Here is a 25,515-nt window from a genome sequence, read left to right as displayed (position 1 = left end):
ATAAAATCTTGCCGACTCTAGATCTAGAACCTGATTACAAGGGCGAACTGGTGTTAATCCATTCAAAAGGCTATTATTGCAAAGTGGTGAGGATAATAAACCCACACCATTGATTTAGTTGGCCTAATGTAAAGAGAGTTCATCTTTTAGTATTTTGACCTTTTGGCAAACCGTACAATTTCTTAGAATAAAAAAATCAAGGGCCTCAGAGCATAAGAACGTTGTCAGGGAAACAAATGAGCAGTGAGCTCTCCCAATTTATCTTTCCTCATTCAAGACAATTTGGTTAAAATCCTATAGACTTATAACTCTATAGGAAGAAATGTTTTTGTTTGTAAGCCTGGATAGATTTATATATATTCCACATATAAATAATACATATAAAATAAATTAATTAATTTAAGAAAAGACAGATACAGGACATCTTTGTTTCAACTGATGTGTAATTCTGAATTTTAACAGATAGTACGATCTGCTCTGAGGCTTAACCCTAATTCATCTCCAAAGGTCTGGACAGCAGACTGTATCAATATTGAAAGAGGGTAGCGTGATATTTTCTACCAATCCAACCAGGTGCCAACCAGGAAGATGACTACATGCAAAAAATGTGAAGAAATATTTGTGTTGAGATGATACTTTCGTTTTGGAAGTTCCTGAAACTTGAAGGTATTAAAAGCAAAATATAGAACTATCAAGTATTTTCAGCTGTGATTGTGATTATAATTTAGTTATAGAAACCATCCTCTTTTCTTTTTTATCATGTCTTAATCATTTGATGGAATTTTACTAAATACTTGCTTCCCTCTACATGTGAATTTTTCCTTTGTCACTGGCTGCAACATAAATCTTAAAGTATGATCACTGCACTCAACAGAACAGTGCATATCACTCTGGGGTCTGCTTGAGTTTCTTGAGGGCTTTGACCAGTTAAATAAGGAAATAAGGGATTTGCTTTTCCACAACTCTATGAGTAGTTTTCTGAGAATCTTCCTTGTCTTTCAGAGTCCAATTTGAACTCCACAGTTTTGGACTTTTATTAATTGCTTTATGAACAGAGGAAACATCTTCTAAAAAACATTGCCTTATCTTGTCATAGCACTCTGCTAAGTGGGAATGCATTTTTATTTACAAAGCAGCAGAGAAAAGCCTATGCTGCTGATCACTGGCACACGGTTTAAGGAGTTGAGAAATGTTATAAAGCTTTGGAATGCCAGTCACTTGGTCTAAGCAATTATTATAAGGAAGCCATGAGCCTAACAAGCTAATTAAGGTCTTAAACTGGAAAAATCTGAGCTCAAACATGCATGCATGGTGATCTTTTTTTAATTAATATCAACTTGTACTAAACAATACAATTACACCAAGCTTACTAATAACATGGCAAAGAGTTGTCTAAATGTCCCCAATTCCATGTAATAGTGTTTAAAATTAGAGGAGTACTTAGAGACCACCAAAGTCAACCCCCAAATCAAATTCCCATCCTCACCATTTTATAGGTTCTGTGTACATGTTTTAAACTTTAATAAAGCAGCAAACAACTACTTGCTATTTGAAGCTAAAAGGGTGGACTGATGCTCTACCAGGGAGCACAGTCTTCCTCCCTTTGGGTCATAATCCCTGCTTTGAAGACTCCCCTCCTTCCCACAATTGTGTGGGAAGGAGGGGAGACTTGTGTCAAGAACCTCTCATGGTCGTGAGAGCACTGGATTGGGAGGATGAAAAAAGTGTCCATGATGGTACTGCTGCTCGGAAAAAAGGATGCCCGAATGACAATTATTTATAATAATAATCAAATGGTCTTGATTCTTAAATCTGATGTTTTTCGTAATTAACAAGAAACTAACATTTCATTGTAATGTGTTGTGTTTACATGTAACCAAGGCAACTGGCAAAAATAGCATCAATGAGGATGACGGTAGTATTGAAAAGATTATGTATTTTAATCAATTGTAAATTATGTATTTTAATTAAAACCTCAAAGTTTTATTGCCTAAGCCCAGCCATAAAGTGACATAAGTGATTTTGTGGTGTTCTCAAAGGAAACGTATGTTGTTCTCGATCTCACGTTACACAAAGGCCCACTATAGAAAAACACTGTGCTCAGTTGCTCCATCCAACCACCCCTGCTTCTTCCTTATGAGGAGTTTGTGGCTTCTAAAACAAAAGACTTGACAATGACAGCACTCAGGAGTTATCTAAGGTCACATTTGATCCTTCAAAGAAAGAGATCTTAATCATACTGAAAGTTCAACCATTGCCTGCACTTTGCCTGTTCACCAAAACTATCAGTTTGTTCTACTTTTTTGTTGTTTAGTTTTATTGCTGACAGACAGCATGAAGACAGATGAACCGCCCTGAGGACATTAAGAAAAGAGCTATTCAATATCGGTGTTTTGTGGAGAATGTTTGGAGTCGAGATCTTAATGAAAAAGCTATGTTTTTATTCTTCTCTCATTCATTTGTGTGAAACTAAAACCTAAATACACCAGGTTCACAGCTGCTCTCTTGAGACTGTCAAGACAATCTGGGGAATGTTGAAAATCCTTTGGTGAAAGAAATCTAGGCAAGTTGTGGAGAGGCAGGAACATGAAAAAGGAAAGCCATGAATTTCATCATAACACAAACAAATCAATGCTCCACATTGCTGATAAATAATACACAAGTGGGGACACGTTGTACAGGTGAAGCAGTTTCTTCCAAACATCTCAGACCAACATAAAACTTATAGAATGTACATGTAAGTGTTTAAAAAGACATTCAGCTTTCAGGCTTCCATTAGAGTAGTGTGACACATAGCAGGACACTACTTTGTAGGTAAACCTGTAGGTAAACCTTGTAGGTAAACCTACAAAGTAGGATGAAATTTACAAAAATATTCTTGGAATAAGCCTTGAAATAAACATGTTTATCTACATTTTCCATCACAATGTGAATGAACACCTGCACGAGAAGCAATATGGTGTTTGCACATTAATGAAGAATAAGACAAGATTTGCTTTTCTTTTTTTTTGGGACCATAGATATTTCAAATTAAACAACAGGATACGGACAGTTTATAAGGGCTCAGTAGTGTGATACTCGCAATTTAAGGGGGTAAAGTGTAAGACAAAAACATTAATATTTTCCATCATGGCTATTACACCAATAGCATAGAAAATTAATCCATCCACAAGAACACATTGTGCTTCCTCATTTCATGTTTTAAGGAATATTACAAAGAGCATCTTATAAAAGGCATGTTAGTACAGAGCTGATACAAAAAAAATGGCACTTCGCTTGTTTGTAAATGCACAGTGAAAAATATTTCAGAAAGTTACACTCTGACACGCTAATTAAAAAATAAATAAATAAAAAAAATCAATCAAGCTAGTTTGGTGACCCAGACAGAAGGAAGTGGTGAAGGAAGAGAAGCAGAGTCTAGAATACAAATTGAAATCCCCAAACAGAGGCAGCCCTGTTACTCTGCAGCCAGCACTCTTCACCTGAATTCTCTTCGTGGAGTTTGGAAGACATTACTCCAGCATCAAAAGAAATCCCAGGAAAAAGCCTTAGGAGAGCCTGGAACACATGCATTGCCAAGAGCATGGAACAGATAGAGAGGTCTGTGTATTCAATTTGTCTCACTTGCTAGAAGTATGTGTGTAGAAGTCTGTGTCAAAATCCAGCCTTATAAAACTGGTCAAGGCCCACTACATCATAGAAATCATCCTTTAACGGTACAGAAAGTTTTTACAGTGTTGCCTTGTCCTTAGATGAAACAGATAATGAAAAAAAGAAAAGAAAAAATTAAAATGTGCTCTCTTTTCCTTTGTCAGATGTCAAAAGAAAAGCAGAGCATCGAGTTGTGTAACATATGAGGTCAGTGTAGCAATATATTGCAAGCCTTCAACTCCACTTCGTCAAATTTTTAAAAGAGTAGGATACCTGCAACACTCTGCAAGATATATGCATTGTTAAGGACCTTTATCTTTGCTATTTATACAGTATAAATGTATTGTGGAAGTTAAGAGAGGGAGGTATCATAATGCAATATAGATGAAGGAACTGGGACCTCTACAAGGTTATGCTATGGTATTATTACAATGAATATGCAAGGAAGGGGACTTTTATCATGACAGCCTGCATCTGTAGAAGTAATTAAGCACATGCACATGGTTGTGCTATAATCTCCTTTTGCGTATTGCTTTGGCTCTGTGTGATGGTAACTCTTTAGTTCCACTGAGAAGTAAGTGATGAGATTTTCAACATGATTGCCACGAGGGCAAAAACTCTGAAAATCACACCCAAGCTGAAAGTATTCATTTAAAATCGACTTAGGAAATCTTTGACCCAGGTCTCACGGCCAGCTAAAAGCCATAAAGCATTGTCATTCTCTAAATGAAAGGAAGGGAAATGATTTATCTTCTCTACATAATCCTGATCACCCACATCATTAGTCATAATAAAATGCTAATAATGTATCATATGGCTTCAAGAGAAACTCATTTGTCATTTGAATACAAGCATAATCTCTCCATACATTCCCCAAAAACTTGGCAGTGACAGAGATTATTACATCCAACAAGATGATGATAATACATTTCACTGTGTAAAGAATAAAAAGACCATTCATTTATGACCATTTCTGAAAGGATACTCTGATTCAGTGCTCCCTAAATTAAATGGATGATCATGGTGGTTTGGACACATATAAGGGTGAAAAAGAATACTTGGTGGCAGACTTATCCAAAATAACGTAAATAATTTAAAAAGAAAAAATAATGTATTTGCCATGCATACACACAAAATTTGTCCTCCACTTTTAACATATCCAGGTTGGGACCTGTTGACACACACATGCACATGCACAGGGTCACACACTCATAGAGACAGATGCCATACACTAGAGCGGTGGGCAGCCATTCACAGTGTCCAGGGAGCATGGGGGTACAGTGCCTTGCTCAAGGGCACCTCAGCCATGACAAGGAGGCAAACTCCAGCTGTCAGTTCACTAATATTTTGAGCGGTGAGAGTGGGGAACCACCAACCTTCAGGTTATTGGACAACCCGCTCTCACCACTGAGCCACAGCCACCCCACATGCAAAGGCAGTCAAAGGTTTGGATGCACCTCCTCATTCTTGATAGTTGATTCTTGACACTTAATTTTGACACTTTATTAAGTTCAACAAAAATAAGCATAACTGACACGATGATATTCTTGTAAGTAACAACTGTGGTAGCAATTGCTTTCATTTTCTGAGTCTCTTTCTATTTCCCTGTTTCTGACAGCTTTACTGTTACATTTCGTATTGTTTTTCAAAGGTCATCTATGTTCTCGGGGTTTTATGTCTTTACAAGTTCAATATTTTTTCATTAACCCTCCTAATGTGTTATGGTAAAATATTTAATAAATGTCCATATTTTCAGGCTCCCATTGGCCATATTGAGTTTGGGGAAAATAGGACCGTGGGAGCATATAAATAGGATCAGTGTTTGAATTGTGAGCCATGATCACCATAGATGAAGGACCCCTGGGACTAATGAATGACTCAATGGCTGAGTCTAAACCATATTAACAACTAGGAAATAGTATGCTATTCCCAGTGAAATATTGCCATTAGACACTGTTACACTTTTCCTGAAACGCAATACAGTAGTGACCAATGTTCTTATGTCAATTTTGTACAAATAACATGATGCAGGTATTAAATTTGGAAACTTGTGTGCATTTTAAGCTTTTAGTATGTCTTTCCATGCTATCAAAAGGACCAACCCGATGGTGTTAAGTTGACAATACAGGGAAACCAAAAAAAATAAATAAATAACGGTAGACGTATTTTCCTTACTTTCACCAATGGAAATTGTAATGAAAATAACACAAAAAGTACAAGATATCTATACATTGCACCCAACATCATGGTTGTGTTTTAATATAAAAACAAGCAACAATGATGCACATAGAAATGGTAGTTTAGCTGTACCTGTCCAGTTTAGGAGTAAGCATAAGTTTGTCATATTATGCATTATGTATCTTTTATAATACTTCATTGTTTTGGTTACACCAGTGTAGGTGCATTGTATCCATAATAACATCTCTGAACTTGGCAAAAGGTCTCTCAGGAAGCGGCTTGATAATACATGTTACGCTAATGCACCCAAAAAGATGCTAATGTTTACTCAATCAAAAGCATGTTGGATTACATACAAAGGCAGTCAAAAGTTTGGATGCACCTCCTCATTTTTGACAGTCCAAACTTAATTTTTAACATTTTGGAAGTTCAAGTTTGTGTTATTGTAGCTAAGAGTTAGTCAATGCTAGTTTGCACACTCATAGCTGGCTATTAGCATGTTTACTTGTGGATCTTGAACTCCCAGAACTTTTTACCTGTCTTTACTTTTTTCACACTATATCTTATGTGAAACCAGATATTGTCAAAGTGTGAAGCAACAGTCTGTTGAGTTTACCAATTAAATTCATTCAATTAAATGCGAGAATATGGCAACAGATTTTTTTTTCCATCTAGCAAATCAACAGTGTGATTCAAATTAACTGATCTCATTTCACCCCCAAATTTCAGCATTTTTACATGGCGGTGTGAGCAGGCTTTCATATTTCCTCACCTCTCCGTTATTTTGGTGCCGCACTGTGAACAGTTGGTAACAATAATCAGATGTTTACTGTTCTTTATTCACAAGTTTGGCTAAGAGTGAGGAAGAAGGTTGGATATATATAGAATTATGTGAAAACAGATAACAGTAGCAAAAATGTCCTCTGATACCTTGGAAGACTTTATACAAGATAATGTGATGTTGCTATAAAAATGCCAGGTTATGACCAAGCACCACATGTGCTGTATGCATGTGGTTTACCAGCTTTAGAGCCAGAGGAGCACATCCCAGGTGAAACATCTTAAGTGCGTCTCAGATTCCACTGTATCATCCAGACACTGATTTTCCATTTTAAGCCACTCTTAAAAATTGAGCAACCATGATATGATATATGTTGCTTCACACCCTGTTGTCAGCTGGCTGTACGTACAGTCATGTTTTCTATTACCTCCAATAAATTCCAATTATCTCACTTGTCAGATAAGATCACACACATACACCTACATGTCCACGCAGTGATATTCATACAGAAGAGTCAACTAAAATTCGGTGTTAGCAATAAAATAATCCTGTCCTTGAATCTAATCTCTATTGCCTCAACTGTAGACAAACTCCACTCCAATGTAATTAAAGCTGATTTGGCATGATTTACACGCTATGGGCAAGATAAAATAAACATGATTAGGTCAGACAAATACTGAGGTCGATATTTCTGAAGGCTTTGAAATTAATAATACATTTCATATGATAAACACTTGTGCCGTGGGCTCCAAAAGTGGAATGCTAAACAGGTTGCTGTGCCAACCAAGGATCTGGAGCCCCCTACTGTTACTCAACTTCTTTGTTAATTATAAAGAGATAGAACCCTATCAAGAATTTCCATGGAGACAATGGCACCTACCTCATCTCTGGTTGGAGCAAACATTTGCAACACCAACACTTTTGCAGTTTTTCTGTTGCAGGCAAACAGCTTTATTCATTAAGAATAAAGTGTCACTAATTTTGACACTGCACAGTGTAAATAGTGATGCATACCAGATGTTAGCTCTAAAGCTCTGAGTAATGATACACAAAATGTTCTGCAGTGTCTGCAATCTTCAAGATCTGGGACACGCTGTGTTTACAGTGATTTCCACCTCAGAAGGACTGGAACCTGAGTGAGAGAAAATAATGTCCCGCTCATTGTGAGCTGCTTATCGCAAGCACTCAGCGGTGTCATCCTCTAAAATTAGCTTGTGCTGTCTGAGCACTATCTGGTGAAGATAAAATAAAGGGGAGGTGGGGGGATCAGTTATGCTGCATTATTAATCTTGAGATGTGAAGCAAAGAAAGAGAGAAAGGAAAGGGTAGAGGGAATTGAATTGAGATGAGGGACGTTATGTGAGGAAAGGACAAGATAACTTCCCTTTGAACTCCTTTTACAAGCTTAAATTCCTGTAAAAAAAAGAAGAAAAAAAACATTTAGCTAAATGAGGTTTCCACTCTCACTTGGCACAGCTGCAGAATTAGGTGGGTGCAGAGTCTGCCACTAGCTGGAGGTAAAGACGAGTCAAGGTGAGAACTGTCCCATCAAGACTGGCAGGAAATCATTGCAGTTATGGACACACACATATATGCAACAGTCACACACACGCCAGCAGAAACATTACTTGCTCTTCCTGTCCTGTTCCTACTTCTTACTGACAGTTCTTTATCTGTTTTTGATGTATAATCTAATTACACTGCTGTATGAATACTTCTATTCTGTCAGGAGTTGTGATAAGCCAGAACTATGAAGAGTTGATATGTGTTTGTACAACACCTTGACTAATAGCTTAGGGTTTGATAATCAACTTAGCTTTTTCCATCTCTTTGTAACAGGGCACCTCTTATATAAGACATTTATATCATTTGGTATTTTAGTCATTCAGTAAATAGCAACTTATCCAGAAAAGCTACAGAGGAAGAGGCTTCAAATGAGACTGACTCAACAGACACCTTAGAGTGTTTAACCACGCACAGTCAATTAGTGATTCGCATGCGATTGTATTCCCACTGAAAACATTTGCTGTGTGACTGGGGCAAAATAAACCATGTGGGCTCAGTGCAAAAAATATGCAAAACAGAGGGGGATTTATCAATATATTTTACGTGCTTTTCACAAACACCTTGAGTATCATTGTGGTGCCTGTCAGCGAAAATGTCATTTTCCACAATGGGTCACGTATGGAAATGTTATAAGAGAAAACAAGGGAGTCAATCAGTACTACATCTACAATTTATGAACTCCAGTATCTGCAGGTCAAACCAGTGAAAAAAATAAAATATAAATAAATTACACACACAATATATATATATATATATATATATATATATATATATATATGAATAGCACTTCATCCACCAGTGATGGAAATTCAGCCATGATCCAAAGGATGGTTCAGGAGAAGAGAGGTTTTTTTTTTCAAGATAAAGCTGCTATGAAAAATTAATTACTATTTGCAACAAACACAGTAGCTCCTGAATCATTCATGGGTCATGTAATGGAAAAGTATGAAGGAATGAATGACAGAGGGACCCCTTTAAAGGGACAAACATCCATGAAACAACAGGATGCAGGGAATATATGTCTCTGAATCCCGGTAAAGCCTTTTGAATAGCCATATATCCAACTGAAATAATTTTTTAAGGCACTGAATCTGTGGTATATGCCTCCACCCGGTGCTGAGTGTCATCATCAACATCCCAGGCTGCGTGCTGAAAATGAGTATATTTCTGACTTGGATGGCATGTGCAAATCACAGGATGTTATGACTGCCCTCTAGAGATCAGAAAAGATAGAGTAAAGAAACAAAAAAATAATATTTGTGTCCTCTGTGCAATTAGACTGTGAATTTCCCTGTCAGTGGTTTGTTGTCAGCATAAACCGTAAACAACTATAGATTATCCTCTACAAAAACATGCTTCCCCACAACTTAGATAAGACGTCTCTGAAATACAGAAATACTACATTAATGTAGTATTTGTTTCTTTTAAGAATTTCCATGTATGTGCTTCTCCAATGCAGCCTGTTTTGTCTTTGATGTTTGTGAAATTTATTCGATTTTTTCAATTTTATTAATTCTACGTATATTCTTTACATCTATTTGCTAAAAGCTGTTGAAATAAGTTGACCTGCTATGAAAAAAGTCAAGTTTAAGAAATTTTGTTTTTAGATAGATAACTTTAAGCCTCTTACTTTCTTCAAGGTAAGTCAGTGAAATGGTTCAGTGCATAAACCTTGGTCAAAAAAGAAATGGCTTTCGTGTTCAAAAAGTGAAAGGATATAATTCAACTGACCAAAAAGCTGAAATGCAGGAGATTAGATCACCATAAAGATCACAGCCTGAAAGAGATGAACACCTCCCTGCCAACATCGAGGACACAGTAAAGCCTGAGATCTATCTAAATCTCTGTTTCGATTATCATAGAAGAAATGCTACAGAGGGATTCAAGGTCTTTCGATGATAAAGATGTCAGAATAAGAATAGCACAAGTCACCAAGCGCAATGAAAGTGAAGTGAGATTTATTTGTGACTTTGTCACGGGAACATTCAGTAAACGACTATTAAGTCAGGTTTTTAAGTACAACACAATCTTAGATGAGAGTCAGACCACAGCTGATGAATTCATTGCAGCAATAACAGCAGCATTTTAAAAATATATATATTAATTAATAAAATCTTGCATTTAATGACTTTAATAGATCCAAAAAATTTAAATGTTGCAATCACTTCAGATATATAACACATAAATCTCCCAAATAGCAACAGAAAGACCTTCACAATGTGTTAGATCTAATCTGACTGAAAATCACTGAAAATAAATTACTTGACACTCTCACAGGTTCTTATTCTAAAGTGACCTAACATGTCATGTTATTAGTATCCTACCATGACACAAAGGGCATATTTGAGGCTAGATTTGGGCATTTTGCTTGGCATTTTAAAGACTCTGCACATCCCATACAAGTGTTCTCACTTCTGCTTGATTAGGCCTCTTATTGTTCAGCCATGGAGAGCAGGAATTTGACTGATGCCTACCACATTATCAAAGGCCATCTTCTATCATTCATTTTATGCTGAGATCATATAATTCTACGCAAACATAACTTTTGTGACCTGAGGCTCCAGTAACCACTGCTGATGTGTATGATTGATAAGATGCATGCAAATTTTGTGCTACCAGCAATTACTGCATGTACAGCTGAGTTAAACACATCATGACCTGATGAAACTGCATTTTCATAACATGGAAAATATTTGATTTCTAAAAAATATACTGAAAAAAGAAAAAGCTAAATGAATCATTTACAATAACAGCCAAAGGCTAAAGCTCTGAAATAGTTTTTATCTATTTATTTTTATATTATTTTTAGCTTTCTTTTGGAGGCTTAGGAGCAGATTAAATCAAGGGGCAGTTTTATGTTTTCCAGAAAACCCTCAGGTTTCAGAAAGCTTTGTTCATAAATTCCTCGGGTTGGATTCAGCTGACAGATGGGTCTGAGATGTACTCTACAAAGAAAAAAACCTTCAAAGCAAGCTTGACATTTTTTGGAAATTTGCTTATTATCTTTAATAGATAGCTCATGAGACTAAGAAATATTATTGCTCTAACTGAGTAGGTAGCGCAGAGGTAGAACACATCACGTATACCACTTAGCATACCACTGGAAGTGAGGGAAGACATCAGTTTGTTCAACAAAATGACCAAACACTATCAGATGTTTGTTCATACTTTGGCATTTTGTAAAGTAGTGCCCCTACAAGCAGCAGAACAGAAATATGACTCGGTGTTTTAGCAGCTAGGCTGCAGGTCAGGCTTCATAAAAGACACTGACTTTACTAGGAGTGCTCTTTTTATAGTTTCTACCTTTATATGATTTCTACCTGGACTACAATACTGTTGGTGGTTGATGTGTGCTTGGCTAGCCTCAGAGATTAAGAGGGTGTAGAGCAATTTCTTCCATCTGATTTGTGATGATTTGATTTAGTGAAAATCAAATCATCACATATTTACATATGTTGGAGTTTTTTTTTTTTTTTACACAGATCTACCGAAATGTTCAATTTGAAAAATTGTTTTGGTTTACAGTTTGTACAAATGAACTGAAATAGTTGAATAGAATCATATGAGAAGTGTTGTGTTGTCACTGAATGTCAACATACATATAGATCAAAGCAGCTGTGGTTAAAATTTTGATGAACTGTAAATATAGGTATGCATGATAGCACCCGTCTCTCTCGAGCGCACAAACTCTTCAACACTAGTTACACATAAATGTATAAAAACTAGGTACATGCCAGGTTTAAACTAAAGCTTTAATCTGAAGTGTTTTGACATCTGCAGCTGCAGGAAAAATACATGCAGTTATATCATGTTAGACTTTGTTTATATCTCATTTCAAACATAAGGTGCTTTTTTTCCTTTTAGCAGCAGAGGGAGAAAATCAATAGGTGGAATAATGATGCTGTTGCCTGTACTGTTTCCATGCCTTTACATTCGCTGTCATCAATTTACAACACAGCCTTTAGACCTCAGTGCTGGTTTTTATTCATCTTTTTGTCTTATGTATTCATAACAACTGCTGGTGAGGAGGTGAGATAACATGTGTGCATAGTATGTGGGCTGTGACTGTGTACAAGCAAGAGAAGGCAAGAAGAGGTAAGAACATGAAGGAAATTATCACAAAAATCAAGACAAGGGAAAAAAGAGAGAGTGAGGGAGGGGCAACAAATCACAGAACTAAGTATATTTTGAGGTGACAAATACAAGAAAAAACACAATAAAAGACAACTGAAGAGGTTGGCATGTGGTCCTCTTGTTTGCCAGTCCGCATAATGATAGGAAAAGAGGAAATGTTTCTACTCCAGCCGGAGATAAAAGGATTTGTAAGGGTACATAAGTACAGAAGAAGAGTCGAGCGAGGGATCAATAATTAATTTACTTTCAACAGTCAAGGGCAATTAACACGCTTTTTTGCCCATTACCAGCCTAAAAGGGCTGATGTTGTGGCTCTAGCCCCTAATCTCGCTGACCGTTGTCGCAATCGAGGATTACACAGCTAACAAATCGATGTACACACATATACACATGCAACCCTAAACACAAGAGACTTGGATTAGAGGCAGTTTTGTATAGTCACAAATGTCGAACATAGTGGATTTTGTTGCATTTACTGCTGTCCAGCGGAACAGGATGGCTAAGCGAATTGCACTTTGTTTTACTAAAAATGCTGAGCCTTGGTTATCCATCACAAAAATCCAACTGCTCCAACTATAATGGCATATCAATATCTGAAGTGGCTTAAATATTCAGAGCAGGACCCGAGGAGTCAGTGTGGTGTGAAAAAATGAGTTCTCGTTCAAATGCTATTTTTCCAGGGAATCTGTTTTTACGGGAGCTTTCTTTGAGACTTTTGGAAAATGTTCCTCAGGGAGCAGAGTCAGCTGCTCTCTGAGAGACCTCATCAGTATATTGCACTTCGAGAATGGCATCCGTTTGATTCTATTTTTAAAGAAGCCCTGATAACTGTGAAGGCCTACATTTTTACAGTGGGTCATATTCTTGATGATATCAATTGGGTCCTGAAACCTAAAATATTAGCTCTCTGTGATCATCATCCAGTGAATGATTTTTTTCACATAGAGATCTCCACTTGCTCCACTGCCTTCATCAGCATTTCATATACGGAATATGTTGCCAGGGAAACAGCATTTACGCAAGATGAGCTGACCTCAGAGTCAAGATCAAACTCTGCATAAAAAGCTGCAGTTCATTCCGCCACTGTATTAACTAATGTAAATGTGTTGCAAAAAAAATAGAGGCAGGAATCTCAACTTGTCCTGGGACGCAGGCCCAGACATAGATAATAATCAAAGCTCTGGGGAATAAATTCAACATAGACAGGATTTTGGATCTGTGACACCAGTGACAACTGCTGAACTGACAGAAAGAAAGAAGGCTTCTTTTAACTGAGTAACTGCCAGGCAGTCCTTTTTCCTGCCCACACTGAAGGTATGTACTAAGACTGAGGAAAGAGAATGAGTTTTTATTTGCAGGTTGCTTGCTATGTTACACACATACACATTTGTTGTTTCAGCAGCTGGATCAGAACACAAAACTGCCAGAAGCAGGCAGGAGTTCATCATTTTGCTCAAGGTCAAATCAGCATGGGTGGAGGCATTGCCTAGAATGTGGAAAATAATTTGCTTATTTTTCTGTATAATGAAGACCAGAGGAACTATTTATTTTAGCCTATTTTACATAATTTTTCACTGCCTTCCTCAGAGACATGAATAAGATTTTGTTTCTGTTTATAACAGGGTTCTCTGCTGCTTTTTCAAAAGGCATACAAAAATAGGTCCAATCACATGTCATTGCAATGATTTCAAGGAAATGTAAACACAAGAGGAATGCCAACAGCAAAAAAAAAAAAAAGGTTTCTGAATTTTACAGTCGTGATGTGGTGGTTAGCATCGTCACCTCACAGCAAGAGGGTTCCGGGTTCAGTCCCCGCCTGGGGCCTTTCTGTATGGAGTTTGCATGTTCTCCTCGTGTATGTGTGGGTTCTCTCTGGGTACTCCAGCTTCCTCCCACCATCCAAAAACATGCATGTTAGGTTAATTGGTGACTCTAAATTGTCCTTAGGAGTGAGCGTGTGTGGTTGTTTGTCTCTATGTGGCCCTGTGATGGACTGGACTTGTCCAGGGTGTACCTCACCTTTCACCCGATGACTGCTGGGATAGGCTCCAGCCAGATAGTTTGGTAAGAGTGGACACCAAGAGTGAACACGATGAGATCGAAAGAGCTGTGTGAAGCTATCAGTAAGAAGACTGTAGCAACAGTCTTTGAAATCAGCAATTACACTGTGTAGAAAATAGTCTACAAATTGTGGACATTCAAAACAATAGCCAACATGCTCAGGTCTGGCTGTCAAAGCAAGTTCACTCTGAGAGCAGGCCGCAAGATGCTAAAAGAAGTCTCCAAATCCCCTAAAATCTCATCACGGGACCTACCGCAGACTTTTGCTACTGTTGATGTAACGTTGCACAAGTTTAACTTTGATGGAAGATGTGCAAGGAGAAAATCTTTGCTCTCTAAGAGAAACATGACCGCCAGACTGAAGTTTGACAGAGAGAACATAGACACAGACCAGGACTTCTGGAATAAAGTTTTTTAGACAGATTAGTCTAAAATGTAATTGCTTTAGACTCCAGAATAAAGGATATGTTTCACATAACTCAAATACAGCATTCCAGGAAAACAACCTGTCCTGGAGAGTCCTGGAATGGTCGAGTCAAAGCTCAGATATCAATCCCCCTGAGATGCTGTAGGGTGACTTAAAACTGGCTGTACATGCAAGAAACCATTCAAACATCTCACAGCTGAAATAATTCGGCATTGAGGAGTGGGGCAAACTTTCCTCAGAACGATGTCAGAGACTGTTGGATGGCTACATGAAGCATCTCACTGGACTGCAATAACTTTACTTTATTGCAGTCCAACTGAACTAAAGCAAAAATGATCTCCGCATCTTGGTCAGCATACAACTTTAGCCTCTTATTTTCTTATCTTTCTTAACTTATCCAGTTTAAAACCACCTTGTTATTTGTTTTCAACACAGTTAATGGCCTTGCACCCCCCTACATAAGTGAAACCCTGAGGCTTCACCAATCTGGCAGAGCTCTCCTCTCTGCTGGTCAACATCTACTGGAGGTTCCCCGGTCCAGGTGTAAGCAGTGAGGTGATCGATCTTTCGCAGTGGCAGGTCCAAAATATTGGAATACACTGCCCTCTGATTTACGTACCACCCCTGACCTACCTCAGTTCAAAGCCAAGTTAAAAACATACTTATTTGAACTGGCTTTTCACTGAAGCTATGGCTCACCTTTTTGTTGTTGTCTTGTTGTTAATCTACTTTTAAATCTATTTCTGGAATTGTGAAGCACTTTGGTCAATCTCTGGTTGTAAAGTGCTATATAAATAAATGTTGATTGATTGATTGATTTTACAGGTTCTATCTTATTTTTCATATCAAATATGTGCAGTATGTGTTATATATCTGCAGCATGGTTTAGCTTTGTCTTGCTGAAATGAACAAGGTTTTCAAGAAATAGATGTCATCTGGATGGCAGCATGTGTTGCTCCAAAGCCTACATACAATAAAATGTTCTTTATCAATGGTGTCTTCACAGATGTATAAGTTACCCATGACATACCATCACAGATGGTGTATGATGAGTATATTTCACAAAGCCTAACAGGCATGACTGTCCTTTGCAATAAGATGCAGTAGTTTTGAGATGTTGCACCCAACTTTGTAAGAAATGCTTTGCTGGGCCACTGTTTAGCCCACTGGGATGAGCGGGTGGCCCATGTACGGAGGCTATTTGCCCCGTCGCAGCCATCCTGGGTTTGATTCCAGCCTGTGACCCTTTGCTGCATGTCTCTCTCTGTACCCCATTTCCTGTTGAGCTATTTTTAAATAAAGGCCACGAGAGTCAACAAAACCTTGAGAAAAAAAATGCTTTGCTGCCATGAAATTAAGAAATTAGTGTACATAAAAAAGACCTAAAAAAGCTTGTTCTTATGTTTATTTAACAGAAATATAGAGTTTAAATTTGTATTCAATTGTTATTCTGAACCCAATTGTCCTCAGAACAAACTGATCCCAAGACTTCTGGGTGGTAAGAGTTTCAATCCTGGGATAAAACATATTAAGGAATGAAAATGCATTAAACTGAGCTTTATTCAAACTGACTGGCATCTTTTTCATTGTGTTGTTTTTCTTTCAGCTAAAGTCCCATTAAACCTCTTTTATGTTTCTGCATGTCAACTTTAAACTTAAGAAACAAGTGAAACATTTATTGCAGCTGTCTTTTCTTCAAGCCATCGGTGTAGGCGCAGAGCTGCTGTCAGCGTGTAGATTACATCACTGTGGTCGAGGGCAGTCACTGGGGACAAAAACTGTACTCTCACACTACAATTCAGTGAATTGCTAAATAAATTAGCTTACTGTGTTGTTCACTTCATTGAGCAATGTCATTTTGCAAGCTCAGATACACATGATTCATTTCTCTAGTGAAGGGCACGGGCAGCCCATTATTAACATATTAGTGTTCATTGACAAGGCGGAGATATCTGTGAAAGAACATTGCTAATTTTTATTAAAAAAAAAAAAAGATTTATGTGTAACAAATATATAGAAAGTTGATCAGGTTTTCTGCTCTTACACAAAAGACCATTCAAATGACTGAGACAGAAGGTCCACTTGGAAAAATTAACAATGAAGCATGACGATCTGCATTTGAATGAATCAAGATATTAATGCATTAGGCGTGGATAGGCGGCCTGATTGCACTTCGACAATTTGAGCTATGTATGGGTAGTTAAATGCCCTCTTCAAACTGGAGCTTGGCTTTGTTTAAAGCAATTCTGAGCGCCAAGAAGAGCTGCACATCTCTGAGTTAGTGGCTTTTAGCCATACAGCAATTTTCTTTTACTGCTTGAGAAATTAAGTACAATTTTCTAAGTCTCGTACAGGTTTATCACGGTGGCCTGGAGGACAAAGAAAGTCAGGTTAACATACAGTGTTCACAATGTTATCAAATGTATTTATTTTTTGTACGAATGAGGCCTGAAATGTGAGTTGACAATTTTGTTCTTCTAGTTTGTATTTAAGTAATTCATACTGTTACTGAGTCAATTTGACATAAATGTCAAAATATTGTAGAAAAGATCCAGTGTGCTGGATGTAGAAACATCTGGTTGCATAAATGTAGATTACAACTAAGTGAATGACCTTAGCCTAAACCTCCGTTACAAGCACTTAGGGAAATGATGGAGGACACAACACAGAAAAGACCCACACTTGAAAATTGTTTGTCCCCCATAGGCTGCAGTAAAAACATTGTGAAGGGATGAGGAAGGTGACCCATGGCATCTTTGGATATGAGTGGCTCATTATAATAATTTCAAACTTTTTTACACAAACGAAAACACAATTTCTGCCAATGTTCCATATTATCAATCAATATCATTTTTCCATTTTCTATAATCCCATTCAGGTCACGGGAGGTCTATTTGGAAGCTATACCAGCTGTCATCGGGGCGAGAGGCGGGCTATACCCTGGATGAGTCACCCGTCCATCACAGAGACAAACAGCCATGCACGCACAAACTCAATTTAGAATCACCACCAATCTAACATGCACGCCTTTGGACAGTCAGAGGAACACGGAGTACCCGAACAGAACCCACGCATGCACGGGGAAAACATGCGAAATGGCACCATATGTCATAATCTACATGTTGAATGAACAATGATGCAAGGAAACAGCAAGTGAAAAACTAATGTTTAATTTTTTATGAGACAAACTGAACTGAAATCATATGAATAGAACCAAAATATAGAAATTGTTGGGGCATTTTATGCAGACATTTAAAAAGATAATTCAGTCCAAGATGTCCATGTAGTACTTTGAAGAAGTAAGGAATTCAGCCTTTTTCTCCAACTCATCTGTAAACACAAGACCTGTGTCACCTGCAGCCTAAACTCCAAAGCTCACCCATGTATGTGTTTGTTTGTGTGTGTGTGTGTGTGTACACACATGTGTGTTACATGCTATAAAGCCTCCTTTATGCTCCTCTGCAAATGAGTGGATCCCTCCCTCTGTTTCTGACAGGAAGATGACAACATTATTATTGACTCTAGGACTCTGTCAGCAGCACCATGGATAATAACCTACTTACTGAGCCTAGCTTTGTGTCCTCAGAAGCAGCTGTTGGAGAGGTACAGTGAGCGGATAGTTCAGTGACACATCTGCCATGAAACGCAGAGGGAATCGGCACCTCCTGCAGATGCAAGGTACTACCTGCAACCTTTCATGCTGCAGTCTCCTCCAGAGTGGAGTCACGTCACTGAGTTTAGACCTCCTGCACTTGTGCATAGGAGGTGAGCTGGTGAGGATGAGGTTGACAGTTGCCTGTGGCATAAGGGCGCGGGGAGGGTATGCAAAGCCATTTCCCCCCTTTGGGTTGGGAAAGTGTAAAAAAAAAATATATATTTAAAATAGGTGCCCAGCTTCTAAATCAGATATCGTTTTCTCCCACTATGCATCACACAAACACACTCAGCGAAAACCCAATCTCCTCTTCCAAAACATTTATGGAGGATACAAATATTTGATGCTAAAGTCAAATGTGTAGCCATACTGCCTCCTGGTGGACAGTGTTTTAAAAAAGAACAAAATAACCCCATCTGAACCAAGTGCACGCTGCTTTATCATTAAGCATTACCCATAGCAACAGAGTTGAGCCAGACTGATGCATATAGACTAAAACTTTAACTGATCTGCACAGACTGAATTCAGAAGTGTGCCGTTCACAGACCAGGCCTTTTTCTCAAAACCTCTGCTTGATTTTGGTAACGCTACTATGACTGAACAGAAGCAAATCCCTGCAGCCAATCATGTCTTATGAAATAGGCTTCAGAGGAGTGGAGGCTGCAGCCGACCGAGTATTTACTATTAAGATATAAGTGCAGCATTGTGGTAATCTTTATTGTGCAAGCGTATTGTAATTCATACACTGTAAGTCTTAGAATACACAGGGTGATGGTGGTGGGAGTGTTCATGTGCTTATGAGTTTAAGCTTTGATCACCCAACAAGCATCTTATCAAAGTGTGCTTTGATTAAACGAGTAGTGGATCCGAGCCCACTCACTGCTAAGTACCTCTCAGCTGCAGCATTAGCTGATATCAAGCAACTGCAAAGTGACAAAATCATTTCTGCTTAAGCCCAATGAACCCCACTGATTATTACAATTTTCTGAGAAAACTTACCAACAAAAGCTTTAATAAGAATTTTGCTTGCATCAATCAATGATGTGAACAATATTAAAACCACTGGTTAGAAGCCAACTCATGGGTTTGGAATTAAATTTAAAGGTGTGTGTGTGTGTGTGTGTGTGTGTGTGGTGCAAGCTTTTGAGAGGGAACACATTTATGGAGCCTCTGCCAATTACATGTCAGCTCATATTAGCAATTCCATCTATAAGGACATCAGTGACATCAAATCCACACATTTCAGGTGTCAGCTGTTAACACGAGAAGAGTGCAACGTGTCAGCTCAAAGAGCCACGTGGGAAAGAAAAAAAACTAAATCTTATTTTTGCTTATATGGTCTGTATCACCATGGAGTCAAATCATTATCAAAATGTTTAGATTTCATTGAATCTTTACCCACCTAACGTACATGAAAATCTCTTCACTTGTAATTACTTTATGTAAGACACACACACACACATTTCTACACAATAAACAGCAAATTAATCTCACTGACCTGACCAGAGGACATCAGACATCTACATTTTCTGTACCTGCACAAAGGTAAGCTGTTTGAATGTGCTGAAAGTGAACAGAGGAGATAGCACAAATAAACCTCTTGCTCGGGATTTACAGCTCATTAAACAGATGATCTGATAAAACAGGCATCAAACAGAATTAACAGTGCCTACTGGATGACACACAAATAGTGAGATATGACTAAATTAAGCCATGTTTTTGTAAAATTGTATCTGGCTGAACTTGGTTCTATCTGAATCCATTCAACAGGTGATATTCAAATTGGATATTATCGGTATTTAAACTGCACAAATGCCTGGAAGTCATGTCATGCGCAACTTGTCAAACACACTGGACTATCATAATTTCTGTGTCATATTCATGCGCACTTCTACTACTTTTATAACACTCTTGGTCATTTTCATTTGGGCCAGTGGAACTTTGTACAATTCACAGCATAATCTGTGAGGTTTCTGCTATGGCTGAACGACAGTTTATGTGCTCGATCATCTTCAGCTTTTCAACAGTGGTACATAATGGATTTCCAATGACAACAAAGCAAAAAAAAAAAAGCATATCACAAAGGCTACTTGTTGGGTTAAAACCTTTCCTGACAAGCTCAAAAAATAAATAATGCTGTGGATCTTTCTGCTTACTTCCTTCAACTCTTACATTGCACCCATTACCACAAAGCTTATATTATGGAGAAGATGTCAGCTCATGGAAATGCCTTCCGAGTATGTTATATGGTACAAAGAATTTCCTCAAAACAAATTTTTCATGAATGTGACTATGATTCAGTGTTGTGTCACAATTTTCCAAAACACTATTTGTAGGGTAAGAGCTGTTACAAATATACTGAAGAATCTGAGCTACCAAAGTTGAGACAAAACAAAGTCACATAAAACAGAAAATAAGGCTCGTTTATACTGCGTTAGATCAATTTTCAGGCTTTTAACCATCTCACAGGCATAACTAGTCATCTAAAGCAATTTGTTGTATGCAATTTATCTAAAATTACAACTTCCCAGCTGCATCTTCAGAGTGAACACAACAATATAGTCCATTTACATTGCTCTATTACATTGTTGGTACATCTCAAAATTCAGAAGTGTGGGCGAGGAGTTTATCTTAAAGGCACAGTTCGGTCCCGTCCCACACAACGTGTTCTTTACATAGAAGTAGATAGACTTTACAGACCATGAAACATCAAATCAAAACACTACCATGTGGCCTCTGCACAGGAAAAGCAAATGTATAATAAAACGTATATATGCAAGTCAAAATTTACATCTATATCTTAAGTGAAAAGAAACCAAACAGCTATGGTATAGAGGTTTTTATGCAGTGTATTTACTCAAGATTAATCTGCAACATATAAGCTTTGCTTGGTCCATTTTAAATAATATTTCATACCTGAATGTGGTAAAGTTGTAAACTTTAAGTTCTTTAATCAGTGCAAAGCACAAGAGGATTAAGATCCCAATATTGAAACTTTGCATATTGCTTGTGTGGCTTGAAAAGAACCCAGACAGTTTTAACTGGAGCAACATCTGAAATATGGTCAATTAGCAATTTTTAGAAATTTGCACCTGCCCGAAAAAAAAGTTTTAAATTCTATCAAAAAGTCCAACTCAAAGTTTCCCCATCCACATGTCAGCCGAGTTCTGCTCATGTTCAAAAGATGTGGTTTAAAAATTCAACTTCCAACTAAAATCTTCAGTGAATCTTTCTGTCGCTACAATTCACAAAACTAGAAAAGCCTCATTTTGACGTGTGCCTTTAATCTTAAACACTTCCATTTGTATTAAACTGTCCCAAAAAAATAAGAATAATCATGAGAAAGGAAAACTGGCATCTTTAGCACACAACCAAATAATTGCTACATTTTTAATTGCACAGCACACCAAAAACAAAAGCTTTGGTAAAGTGTCAAACAAAAAAGAAACCATTGTTTCTCCTTTTTAAATGTTTTCTTTCAGTGGATTAACTCGCCAGTTACATTCATGGAAAAGTTACAGAAAAAAAGTAACAAAATAACTTGTCAGATGAATCCACAGGTCCTCAGGCAACAAACTTGTTCTTGGTGGTGGAGCTGCTCTTTGTGGCCGTGTCTGCATGCGACTGGTAACCGATGATCACTTTTGGTGGAACGCCTAATCTCTCTTTATACACTCGTCTACAAAACAAACACGTGGTCAATATAAGCTGATAAGACACTGAAGAAAAGAAGAAAAAAAAATCTAAAATCGTTATATTTCATGACCATAAAGAGACACGAAAGTCGACGAGGCTCTGGACTACCATCAGAAATGATATCCTCTGATGTTTGCTGCAGTTTGGGTTCCTGCTGTGGCTCGAACCGAAATACAAATTCAAAGCATGATACAGATGGTACAGCTTTCCCTTCTGTGGTCAAACGTATTGAAACCTAAAATTATGCAACACTAATAGCTTCAATCTGTTCAGTCATTCACTTTTACATTAATGTTCCTCACAGCTTCATTCAGACAATGTGACAACTGAGTGAGGTGACACAAAAGTCTTTGGAGTCACAGTTTTCTCACATAATGTCAAACTGTCACAACTCGTATTTCGCAAGCCACTTGCTCTGTGTTTGGGTAAAATATAGCAGTGATGGATGGAAGCCACTTTGGAGATCAGTCACTTTATCAGCTCCACTCTGGCAAACATCTCTACAAGTGTCGAGTTCGTCTTTGATCAACACTTTGCATTTCAAAGCTCACATTACAACGCTCATGCAGACCCCTTTTCAGTTGAGAGAGAGCACAAGAGTTAAATCACTACTTTTAACAAACCTCCAGGGATCTCTGGTGTATCACATCTTTTCTGTAGAGCATCATAATTTCCCTTTTACCTACCTTATTCAATCCAGCTGTATCTCACCTTGAAATCGGTTGAGAATGGAGCAGCTATGCTAGCTTTAAGTCCCACATTGTCACCATTCTTATCTTCCTTTATTGGCCTTCAATAAAACTACGATTTTGACTTTTTTTCTTAAATGTATTGATACTGGCTCCAAATGGCACTGATAGAAACAGAACACCATTAAGCACGACTTGGTCACCGGAGTGGGCGTGACTTTTTTTTTTCCCCCATAAAAGAAACACACGCTTCCATGTGCCTTACATGGAGGAAACGATTCCAGACACATGTCCATGTGAGATAATATCGACTGTAGCATCTCACATGGAGGTGCTGAATCTATTAGTGACAATTACTGACAAAAAGAAGAGAGATCAATTTTACCAGTCTGCAGGACAGCTTGGAACTCACTCTCAGTCCTGCTGCTGTATCCACTATCAAATCAAAACCTATGAACTAGTCTAATTTACTCAGTCTCCCTTTTGAGAAACTCAAATCTAAAATTTTCCATAATTCTTTTAGCTCAGACATTGTGAAAACAGCTTGGCGCTGCAGCTTGCCATTGAAGGGAAAATTACTAAGCAAAGAGTAAGGAAATTAGGACGGTGCTGATATTTAATAATGCAGATTCCTCTGACCAGCTGTTCTGTGCCAAATTAAAGCACATCCACCGTGTCCGTCAATGTGTCTGCTGCACTTCAGACTTTTGTCATGATATAAGTGACACAAATATTATGTCCAACCTAGGAGGATTGCTTTTGCACAAACATAACAGAAATGCCCCAGGGTGCCAAATAAAATATATGATACCATTGTAATTTCCATTAGATTAAATGTTAAGCAGTTAATGTTTGAAAGAAGCTTTGGTGTCAGATTTTCCTTTAAAGTTTGAAACAAAAATGGAGATTTCCATCCAGGGATTAATCTAAATGAGCACAAGTGAAGTTAAGAAAAGGACATTAAAGAAAAAGAAGAATTACATGTTAAAAGCATGAAAAATACTATATAAAATACTAAGACTCGATGTAGGATTGTTTTTTTAATAAAGCAATTCTACACCAAGTCTTATTGAAGTTTGTGCAGCTCACCCTATGTGTGTGATGGCCTCTTTGTTTTCAAAGTCTGTGGTCCATATGGCTATTTTATCACCTTTGGCTCTGACGTTAATGACGGCTCCACAAACATCATCACTGTACTCATCAAATGCTTCACCCACAAGACACAGGAGCTGCAGGGAAAGAAGAAAAAAAAAAAAAAGACATTTATTGTTAAATGGCTCCTGTGTCTTTTTAATCCAGTGCACCTTACTCAAAAGTAGTCACTGAGTTAAGTTTAACAAGCAGCTGGCTTTGTTTGTTGAATTATATTAAACCATTACCAGACTTTGTTTGGTCCAAATACATTCCTGGAGGTTTCTAGATAAACAATCATGGTTTTGTGAACCACTGAGCATACCGTCTCCAACCAGAAGCGGTCCAGATCTGCTTTCCGCTGCTGCTTGGACAGAGTTATCAGCCAGCGGCCACCTCGTCGGTTCCTTTCATCCTCCCACATTGGCTCGATTCCATCCTGTAGTCAAATGGCAGCCCACAACATTTATGTTATTGAACAGATATTTTATGCAAAGACGTATTCATCCACTTGTTAAAGCATGCTGTGCTTATGTCATAAAACACTTCATGTCAACAACAACAGGATGGATTCTATTTTTAAGCATGCTGAATTTTTCAAATGTCTTTGCATGCTCAGGATGTGCTTCCACTGAATGCGTTCATGAGACGTGAACAAGCGTTTGTGTGTTTAAGTGAGAACAGAACAGGTCGGATGATACATCTGTACAGACCCAGATACATTAGGCCATGTGACTTAAGTTTAACATTCTTGCTTCCTTTGAAATAAGATGCATCAACATTACAAGGTGACACAAGGACAACCCTCCTCTCGAATTAAGGTCAATAAGTCATAAAAGCAGAAACTAGAGACATGTTTTGGTTTTTTTGTGTACGTGTTTGTAAAGTTCTTACCTTAAATAATGAGTAGTCACATCCAGACATCAAGTTACTTGATAGCTGAATGTGATTGTATAATCTGCAAAAATAAATAAAACAAATTTAAAAATTTAGGATGTTTTTGTATGAATGCGTGACCAGTGACTAACGGCCTCGTCTTGGTGCCGACACAAAGGTGGAGTAAAGTTGTTCAAATGTTTCCGTCTTAACTGAGAATAAATTACAATGACGTAAAGAAGACGTCAAGCACCAATAACCACATTCCTGTCAAATGTGCTTTTTTTTTTTTTTTTTTTAAAGAAGATATGCTTGACAGCTATCAGAAAGTTGGAAAAAGCAATACCTATGACATAATATAAGAAACTCCTATCCACCATGCAGTTGAAATACACAACGACTGAAATCTAACACGAAACTTGTAATTTGTACTCTGAACTGGTAAGTAAAAGGTTATATTGTTAATGTTGGGGATGCAGCTTATATTTTAGCTTTAACATTTCTCAGCCAATTCCACAATTCTGTCTTCCCATTTGTAAGCACACGATGCAGCACCAAACTGCCTTTGTAAAGTATGTGGGAATGAAATGCTATATCACAACGGAAAAGGTGACCTGAAGCTTGCGCTAACGACAGACTGATATGAGAAATCCTAATAGCATTTCCACTG

At 37.8% G+C, this 25,515-nt stretch overlaps 1 protein-coding gene across 3 annotated transcripts in view; it reads right to left on the bottom strand.

Annotated features, from left to right (window-relative positions):
• The window catches only part of eif4ea (eukaryotic translation initiation factor 4ea), a 35,550-nt gene that overhangs the window by 7,154 nt on the left and 2,881 nt on the right, over positions 1 to 25,515 (bottom strand). The window contains exons 4-7 of one of the 3 annotated variants that reach the window (XM_072395267.1): positions 24,864 to 24,927; positions 24,295 to 24,408; positions 23,928 to 24,067; positions 19,952 to 20,016 (exon numbers count right to left, since the gene is read on the bottom strand). In XM_072395267.1, coding sequence (XP_072251368.1) covers positions 19,974 to 20,016; positions 23,928 to 24,067; positions 24,295 to 24,408; positions 24,864 to 24,927 — 361 coding nt within the window. In that variant the 3' untranslated portion in view covers positions 19,952 to 19,973. Of the gene's footprint in view, positions 1 to 19,951; positions 20,017 to 20,945; positions 22,133 to 23,927; positions 24,068 to 24,294; positions 24,409 to 24,863; positions 24,928 to 25,515 lie in introns of those variants that run through there. The other 2 variants (XM_072395266.1, XM_072395268.1) reach the window with 2 other exon arrangements.

Source organism: Leuresthes tenuis, unplaced genomic scaffold (genome assembly GCF_036924035.1).
Source record: "Leuresthes tenuis unplaced genomic scaffold, fLeuTen1.0.hap1 SCAF_11, whole genome shotgun sequence".
NCBI classification, from domain to species: Eukaryota; Metazoa; Chordata; class Actinopteri; order Atheriniformes; family Atherinopsidae; genus Leuresthes; species Leuresthes tenuis.
The sequence above is the reverse complement of the archived record's forward strand: the minus strand, read 5'-3'. Positions and strand labels throughout refer to the sequence as shown.